At 45.0% G+C, this 8,691-nt stretch overlaps 2 protein-coding genes across 4 annotated transcripts; one reads left to right on the top strand and one right to left on the bottom strand.

The window, feature by feature from the left end:
- The first annotated feature begins 596 nt into the window (after positions 1-596).
- On the top strand, positions 597-3,812 carry LOC123119358 (pentatricopeptide repeat-containing protein At4g21190). Of its 3 annotated transcripts, none has more exons than XR_006458622.1 (8): positions 597-846; positions 945-1,042; positions 1,134-1,232; positions 1,566-1,709; positions 1,901-2,113; positions 2,498-2,888; positions 3,357-3,445; positions 3,541-3,812. XR_006458622.1 is itself a non-coding variant. In XM_044539147.1 (7 exons), the coding sequence occupies exons 2-6, from the start codon at positions 953-955 to the stop codon at positions 2,840-2,842; spliced, it is 891 nt and encodes a 296-aa protein (XP_044395082.1). In that variant the 5' UTR covers positions 597-846; positions 945-952; the 3' UTR covers positions 2,843-2,888; positions 3,357-3,812. The 3 variants fall into 3 exon arrangements, 1 of the variants encoding a protein (XP_044395082.1); XR_006458621.1 differs by having other exon boundaries at positions 3,534-3,812; XM_044539147.1 differs by having other exon boundaries at positions 3,357-3,812.
- Positions 3,813-4,208: 396 nt separating this feature from the next.
- Positions 4,209-7,850, bottom strand: LOC123119357 (single myb histone 5). Its single transcript, XM_044539145.1, has 7 exons — positions 7,652-7,850; positions 7,315-7,566; positions 6,989-7,227; positions 6,776-6,860; positions 6,365-6,448; positions 5,177-5,533; positions 4,209-4,855 (listed from the first exon to the last, which is right to left on the bottom strand). Exons 2-7 carry the CDS (start codon positions 7,462-7,464, stop codon positions 4,841-4,843), a joined length of 930 nt encoding a protein of 309 aa, XP_044395080.1. The 5' UTR covers positions 7,465-7,566; positions 7,652-7,850; the 3' UTR covers positions 4,209-4,840.
- Positions 7,851-8,691: the final 841 nt, after the last annotated feature.

The raw sequence follows: 8,691 nt of genomic DNA, 5'->3' as shown, positions 1-8,691 counted from the left end.
GGGCTCCTCATCGAGCGGGTGCTCAAGGGCGGGGGCGTCCTCGCCGCCACTCCACCGCATCAAGGCGGAGTCGGCGTCGTCGCCTCTCCGACGCATCAAGGCGGAGGCTCCACCCCCCTCCCCCGGTTGCAACCGTGACGTCCAAATCGAACACCACCATGGTTTTTGAGTTGCGGCTCATCCAGGCGCTCTGGGGTAGCGACACGGAAAAAGTCGAGCATGAGTCGACAACTTTCTGCGACTCATCGACTAGTCGACGACTAGTCGTGTGACTCAAAATCCATGGACGCCACGTGAAGGAGGAACTGGCGTCGCCGCCTCACAACCATTACGCCCGCATCGACGAGTCGGCGTCGCCGTCGTGCCGTGTCTGGTGCGACAAGGCCATAAAGGAGGAGGTGCCCCAACAATTGTGAAGGCGCACGGGCGGCGCCGCGGCTCCTCGTCGTGGAGGATCGTGACGGCGGAGGAGAGGTGGGTGTGGGTCAGGGAGGCGGGCGGAGAGAGCGGCGCAACCAACCACACCAGACGTTGCTCTAGAAATTTTGTCTAGAAAACTTTTTCATTATCATAGTGGATCTAAAAAAAGGGACTTTGCTCCTACTCAAAACCATAGTTGTAGTTGTAATTCAGTCCTTTTCTTTTCTACGGTCAGTTTAGTTCAGCTTCAAAGAAGAGAGCACAAAGCTTATCTCAACCTTGGAAAAGTTACCTTCGTCTCTCCACCACCCACCCCCGTCCGCACGAGGAGCTCCTCCTCCGCCGCCGCCGACGCACCACGCGCGTCGCCGCTCCCCTTCTCGTCGCGTCCCTACCTCCGCAATCTCCGGAACCCCGGTCTTCGAGGTACGAGCCTGCTCTTTCCCCTCCAAAGAACAGCGGAGAAGTAGGCGGGTAGTGATATTGGAGGATTAACTTGGGGGATTCGTGCTTCCCTGCTGCAGATTTCATCATGCTCTCCTTGAGGTGTTGGGCGCCCGCATTCGGTTTAGCGTTCGAGAGAACCGTCGCTCTGCGCCCGCGAAAGTTCAACTCTCTAGTGGTGAGCTGCTCCATTCACCTCCATGGCATGTGGGGTTTGTTCAGAACTTGGTGGTGGTGCTTATCCTGATTGGTACAACCTTGTGGCGCAGGTTTGCGGTGCCAGGGGTCCGAGGCCGAGATATCCTCGCGTGTGGAAAACGGATAAGAGAATCGGGACCGTTTCCAAGTCGCAGAAGCTTGTCAAATGTGTGAGGTTCTTCTGCATTTCGCTGTTGTAATTGTCACTAGAATCTGTACTCTATATAGATTTGTGCTTATCCCTGCTCGGAGACACTAGATTACCCAATGACTCCATGTCTGCACTGCAACAAAAGCAGTTGTTCTGTACTTCAGCTTTCGTATGGAACTCTGCAACTCTCAATTGCGGCAGTGATTTTAATAAATTGTTACATGCAGACTGTTTATCAAAAAATAACTTTGGGCCAACAGATATTATGTGTTCCTTTTTATTTTGTCCCCAAAGGGTTACTGCCAGAGTTCTGTTTCAGCATTTGCGTGACTCCTTTCATCTTCTCCTGCAGATTAAGGGTTTGTCTAACGTAAAGGAGGAGGTTTATGGTGCTCTTGATTCGTTTGTTGCATGGGAACTGGAGTTTCCCTTGATAGCGGTAAAGAAAGCACTGAAGACGCTTGAAGATGAGAAGGAATGGAAAAGAATAATTCAGGTATCAGATAGGAGTTCATGCTTGTTTATGTGGAAGTGTCGATTATTTTGTATGATGTGTTTCTATCTTGTATTTCTAATGAAATTGCTGGTGGATATTATTTCTCTACTGAATATCTAGAATTGGCTCCACCCTTCCACTAATATTCCTTTTTTTGTATCAAGAAAATAATTGCGCGATCTCTGGTTTAGGTTATCAAGTGGATGTTCAATAAAGGTCAAGGGAAGACCATGGGAAGCTATCAAACTTTATTAAATGCTTTAGTCGAGGATGGACGAATTGAGGAAGCAGAAGAGCTATTTCAAAAGATATTCTCAAGATACATGGAGGGTTTGCCCCGTATTTTTTTCATGAAAATAATCTCCTTGTATTACAGATTGGGGTCATACGAGAAGATGTTTGAGGTAGGAAAACAAAACTCAATATATTGTGTTTATTTTCAGTGTGCAAATCTTATAAATGTTGATTTTGCATCTTTTTGTTCTACTTGCACGGAGGGTCAATAACTATACTACTGTAGAACTATCTGCATACTTAGCTGACATAGTAAGATGCGAATCTGTATTCCTTTTATTTATTTTCACCTAATTTTGTGCTTGCCTTAAGAGATTTGGAGTTTGAGTTGGTTGTATTCTACATATTATTGACCTTACACTGGATGTGATTATCACATCATTTTCTTCTGTGGTAGAAAAACTATGCTTAAAGGAACATGGGTACAGAAATGATGCTTACTGCAATGGTTGTTCAGTTTTAACCGTTTCATGTTTCCCTCGCAACTCATCCAGGTTTTTGCTGATATGGAAGAGCTGGGTGTTCGACCTGATACCTCGATTGTCAGGATGCTCGGTGATGTATTTATGAAGCTAGAGATGTTGGACAAATACGAAAAGTTAAATAGGAAATATCCACCGCCAAAATTTGAATATCGATACATCAAAGGCAAGCGCATAAGGATAAGGGTTTATCCAGACAATAGTACCGAAGAGGTAACACAGAGAGACTCTGGCAGAGATGAACTGGAAGACGCAGGAAGCATGAATCCTGACAATGAATTGGAAGAAGCGCCAAGAACAGGCCTGGACAGGAATGTATTAGGCGACACGGCTTCTGGAGACCTTGAATTTGTATAGCTCAGAGCTTAAATTTGGTGCTTTCGTGCCTGCTTCGTCAAAGCAGGTAAGGGTAAAATTGGCTGGTTAGCTTGGTCTAGTTTTCTTTCATGGAACCTTAAAATGCTGAACTAGAACATGTCTGAATTATTCCATCTTGAAATTGGGAGACGTCAATACATCATATCATGATGTTGGAAAGAAAACAAATAATTATTATTTCACGAGTCTCTTTCAAGCAGCCAAGCAAAGAAGTCATGAAATATGTTTGACAATGTAGTGTATGGGGTGTTTAACATGGAATTAGAGAATGTAGAATGTAAAGGATTGGATCAAAAATTATGTCTACAGTGTAACTGTGTGAGGTGTTTGACAGGGAATTTATGAATCTCGTGTTTGATCTGAACAAAAAAGTTTCTTCAGAGTATCGACTCTGCTTGGTGGTTTACTAAATCATCATTCACTCTGCTTGCATATTATTCATGCTTCATCCAAATGCTTCTATCATATGTGAATGTTTCTGCCCTTTCTCCAGTGTGCTGCAACATGTTCTATGTAATCTAGCAATTTAGACCGACCCTGCCAAATTTGGAAATGGAGATCTCATCTCCCTGAAATGATATGGTATGTTCTCCTGATGACCTGATAGCTCATTTCCAGGACAGGCTTTGTTTGAATTTCTTAAAAAATAATCATGTTTGGCATGAGGCAGGATACAGTCGCCGACGATCTTTGCCATGCCGTGCCGCATCCAGCAAGGGTCATTCTGGAATCTGGATAGCGAGGCCAGGACGAAGGCGGATGGTTCTCTGACACAAAATCATGTACAAGTATTATTCTGTAGCACTAGCAACAGCATTAGGCAGTAGTGTTTCACTGGAATGGAATGGTTGTACTATAAAGTAGAAACCTTAGCGCCTGTTTTGGACTTGCAATGAATCAGTATCATTACTCCAATTTTCCCTGTTTTCAAGGTCTGGTCTTTTTTTTTTGTCAATTTGTATAGAAACAAACTGTTTCACGTAAAATCCCTTCGTTCCAAACAGGACTCTGGCTGTTCTGTCTGGAATTTCATGGATCATTGCTATCTACTACCTCCGTTCCTAAATATATGACGTTTTGGCAATAGCAAGTATGCAGGAACTAACAGTAGTGGCTGTAATTGATTGAAAGCTGCCTGCTTTCCTCTAGTTTTCTCCATGATCACAGTAACTGTTAGTACTAGGAATTCACTTAACTTGAATTAGTTGTACTGCACACAAATCTTTAGCAGCTGCACAATGGCAAGAGCTAACAAAGGAAGAAAGCTGAACGGAACGCCAGAGAGAACTTTGTCATTTGCAACTGCGGGTGCAAAAACAACTGGGCACCGCAATGCACGCCGACAGAAGAACAGACATTTTTCTCCTTCGGTCAAAATTGGATAAAAAATTATAGACTGAATACATGAATAAATTCTGTACATGCCACAATTATTGGGTGCCAAATAACTTGAGCTGGGCCAGACCAGATCCACACACACCGCGAGCACAAAGGCACTGTTTTGCTGGGGAGATTCACCATAAAGGGAGGGTAAGGTAATCCAACACCACGGTGAAAAAATTCCAACATGTCAGTGACCTAAACCATGACAGCAACAAGGGTCCCAAGAGATGGAATGACCATCATCTATATTTATTGGACTTCTCCTCATCATCCCACAGCCCGTGCAGATCGCATTTACGGCTCTGCAATGTGGGAGTTAAATATGAGTTTGTCTTCCTCCATCCCTCGGCAAACCAGCATGAGGGAGAAAGGTAACTAGCTTCAAGGTGCAAGTCAGAAAACCAAGCAAGTTTGCGCTGCTTGAATCTGGGATGAGCTTGCATGGATTAAAATAACAGATCAGCATTGCCATCAGCTCGATGGCTCCAGTAACACCAAAGCATCAGTTAGTTTGCGCTGGAATTCAGCAGGCATGCACACGCGCACAACAAGGTCAGAGGAAAGCGTACGCTGACGCAGCTCCCACGAGATGTCTCAACCTCGAATGATCTGCATGTGAGCATGAAAGCGTTCAGTTTTTGCTGAAGCAGATAACATAGTTTTTTCACGATTCTAAAGTGCCCATTTTCCTATATAAATTGCTTGAAAGCAGTGATTCTGATTATGTGTGTTCATGTGTTTCAATGTTTACTCATCAATATGAATGCGACTGTTTGTGGAGGGGGCTACAAATTCATATTAAAGCAAAGTGAATGTATTTACTTGCATTTAAGTGGCGTGGTGTAAGTGTGCAAAAGCAACAAAATGTCAACTGAAAACATGCAAAATAAAAACAGTTGAACATAGAGTTTAAGTACTTGGAACAATTACCAATTTTGCCGAACTCCTGTTTTTTAAAGTCAACATTGCTGCTTCCGCGAAGGCTTGTGCAGCTACAGCATCAGCTTCTGCAGCCTCCGCTTCTCTCACTGCGGCCTCAGCTTCCGCCATGATAGCGTCTGCCTCAGCAACCGCACGAGCGGCTGCAGCTGCAGCCTCTTCTGCACTCATGTTTCTCATACGTGCAAGTTCAGCATCTACCTGAGATTTAGTGTGGGCTGTAAAGCCATCCCTCTCTACCTTCTCTACCTTGGTTGGCTCCTTTTTTATATCATCAAGCAGCAGCATTTTGGAGCTTCGCCCTTCTAAAAAAGACGAGCTAGGGGCTATCCTGTACTTCCGATTCACCTAAAATTGTTAAACTTCAGTACTGGGCTGCATGGCAGATGGATTATACTCTTTGAAAGAGTAACCTATCCTATCTAGGTGTGAACATACAAATTTTCAAGGCTAAAATAGAAAGATTATCCAGGTTCATGGTTTTAGGGACCTTACATTCCAACTAAAAATATATATAACAGAGCAATTTCCAGGTGGTCCATGGCAAAAAAAATACGCATACAAAAGATATCATTGGCACCAAAGAGATCCAGCAAAAGGTATAATAGTATCTTTCTGAAATATAGTATGACATTTTGAATCTTACTAACTAGATAAATACTGTACTACTAGATATGTTACGACACTGAAAGAAATTATAATAGAATAGATAAGTACTCCCTCCGTTCCTAAATATAATTCTTTGGAGAGATTTCACTATGAACCACATACGGATGTATGTAGATGCATTTTAGAGTGTAGATTCACTCATTTTGCTCCATATGTAGTCCATAGTGGAATCTCTACAAAGACTTATATTTAGGAACGGAGGGAGTAGATGCCAATAGCAGGCAAACAATGTTTGGAACAAAGAGTGCTCACGCATGTGTTGCTAGGGCGAATGCATTTTGGGGGCACAACATATCAAGCACAGTCATCCATATAATGATAAATCCATACATAATATGTAAACATACAATATGAAAACATCCTAGTTCAATTCAATTGAGCATCATCAGAATTAATTTATATGCTACAACAATGGTAACAGGTGTGACTTTGCTACTATATCAGGGCATTTTTTCTACCTCTTTATAATCTATACAATAATGGAGTTACGGTTGAAAGAAACGTTACTACCTTCATCAATTTCCCAGATGATGTCAACTCATTCAGTTTTGCAGACAGTACATGATCAAAATCAGCAGGTGGCCAGTATTGTTCCTACATGAATGGAAAATTGTTAAGAACGGTGCAATCTACATAACAAACTAGATTAGGTAGAACTCTACCACAATGGAATGCGATTTCATAGCCACTGGTTATAATGAAATCATTTCTGCATGTCTATGTTGTCCCAGAATTTTCTGCATCACTGCCTGAATAATTATCAAAACTATATTAAGTGATCGGTGACGTAAATAAATGAGTACTGTTTTTCTATTCATGAAGACTACGAGATTTGGCATTTGTAAAGGATCATATATTAGGTTTGTTGTTGACATTTCATTGTGATGAAGTATACACCATAAACAGAAGAAGCGTAGAAACCTCAATGTAATTAGCAACGGCTGTTTTGTATGACCCTGTAGGCTCATTCAAGGTCTTCACGGCCTCCAGTATGATATTTTCTAGCCTGCAGGAACGGCGCCATAGAGGTATATTAAAGCAGTCAAAACCTTGCAAGTTTCTGTTCAAGAAACTGGTAGGACAAAGGACATAAACAAGCATTCCAAACCAGCATATCAAACAGGGCACCTCTACCTGGATAGCGATTTATTCCCTGAACCTGTAGTAAACGTTACGATAGGCTTTATGATAGGCTTCACGTCAATGACGTCATCATCGCCGTCAGAGGTGATGGTGGTGATCGCCGTTGAGTGGCTTTCCTGCTTCGGAGCAGACCTTGGCTTCTTAGCCGTGGGAGTCGTCGTGGTCGTCGTCCTCACTTTGTCGCGAGTGCCCGACGCGTTCACCGTGACATTCATGTTCCGCCACTTGTCCTGCAATCGCTCAACAGTCATCAGAGTCTCCAACCTAGTAGAGGCGCGCATGGTCTGACAGCCGAGGAAACGGACGCAGGAACGAACCTTGAGGTCAACGTTGGATCGGCACCGCAGGATGTTGCTGAACTCGGGGTCCTTGAGTATGGTGCGCCATTTCCCGGCCCCGTGCTTGCCTATCCCGGCCTTGAGCGCCGCCTCCTCCTCCGCCGTCCACTTCTGCTTCGGTGCACCCATCTGCTTCAGCCTTGCCCTAGGAGTCTAGGGCACCCCTTCCTCCTCCTCCTCCTTCAACAACGACAGCAACAGCGCCTGCCGCCAAACAGAACGGATGCGGATCTAGACCCGGAATTCCTCTAGGTCAGTTCGGGATCGACTAATCAACCACCGGATCGACGCCTACAAAGCTCGTGCTCGTACGTACCTCGGAGACGAAGGCCGCGGACGGGGCGGGGGCGGGGGCGCGGCGAGGTGCGGCGGAGACGGTGGCCGCGCGCGGGGGGCGCCGGCTGGGGCTAGGGCACGTTCGGCGGCAGGTCTAGGGCACGGTGGATTGGAGCTTGAGATAGGGCAGGGCAGCATAGGGGAGAGGAGGATACGGTGGAGAGGAAAAGTCGCCGCGGGGGTGTTGGTTTTTTTTTTTTCTGTTCACCCTGTCGACACACCGAAAGCAGAGGAGATTTGATTTGTTTTGGCCCTCGAGAAATTCGACAAAATCTGCCGTGCTTTTGCGCACTTTGCGCATTTAACTTTTGACGAAATATCATTTTGTATTATTAGAAAATTTGTAAGGATTTAGGACTAGAATTTGGGTCTATTGGTTCAAGGGGCTTTTTTTTTTGCGAAAATGGTTCGAGGGAATTCATGGGCATTTAGAATATTTCTATAAGAGTAACTCCAATAGCTCCCCTATCCATAAAAAAACTACACTCCACGAAAAGTTAAGACAAAAATGGCACTTCCATATCTTTGTCTCTCCTCCAAGAAAAGACCGCTACGGTTTCTGCCTCCCGTCGGCGGCGCCGCCGATCTGCCACGTCTCCTGTGGCCTTAGGGCCATGGGTGCGCGGTAGATCCCGGGCTTTGTCCACGGAAGGGCTTCGTTTTTAGGTGTTTCTTTAAGTTTTGTAGGGTTTGTGTCTTGCTCAGGAAGACGAAACGGCGGCGGCTACTTGAAGATGGAACAAGGTTCTCCCCGGCTAGCCCCCGTCCTGTTAGTGCGTCTAGCACCGTCGGAGGGCGCGTGGACGTGTGTCTCCGGCGGATCTCGCGGGTTTCGGTCGGTGAGTGCTTTTGGTGGATCTGCTTGGATCAGGTCTTTATTTCTCGTTCTTCGTGTGTCTTTAGGTTGGATCCTTTCGATCTACACTTCTCTTCATTTGTGGTGGTTACTGTTCTGGTGCGGTCCTATGGGGCCTTAGCATGATAACTTCCTGACTGTCTACTACAACAAGTTGTGCACGG

The sequence above is a fragment of the Triticum aestivum genome, chromosome 5D (genome assembly GCF_018294505.1).
Source record: "Triticum aestivum cultivar Chinese Spring chromosome 5D, IWGSC CS RefSeq v2.1, whole genome shotgun sequence".
Taxonomy (NCBI): Eukaryota; Viridiplantae; Streptophyta; class Magnoliopsida; order Poales; family Poaceae; genus Triticum; species Triticum aestivum.
The sequence above is the reverse complement of the archived record's forward strand: the minus strand, read 5'-3'. Positions and strand labels throughout refer to the sequence as shown.

Coding starts and splice junctions, on each gene's coding strand:
- LOC123119358 (XM_044539147.1), top strand. CDS start 953: ATGCTCTCCTTGAGGTGTTGGGCGCCCGCATTCGGTTTAGCGTTCGAG. Junction 1,233..1,565: donor CGCAGAAGCTTGTCAAATGT/GTGAGGTTCTTC, acceptor CTTCTCCTGCAG/ATTAAGGGTTTGTCTAACGT. Junction 1,710..1,900: donor AATGGAAAAGAATAATTCAG/GTATCAGATAGG, acceptor TCTCTGGTTTAG/GTTATCAAGTGGATGTTCAA.
- LOC123119357 (XM_044539145.1), bottom strand. CDS start 7,464: ATGGGTGCACCGAAGCAGAAGTGGACGGCGGAGGAGGAGGCGGCGCTC. Junction 6,861..6,988: donor GGGAATAAATCGCTATCCAG/GTAGAGGTGCCC, acceptor CCGTTCCTGCAG/GCTAGAAAATATCATACTGG. Junction 5,534..6,364: donor CATCTGGGAAATTGATGAAG/GTAGTAACGTTT, acceptor TAACAATTTTAG/GTGAATCGGAAGTACAGGAT.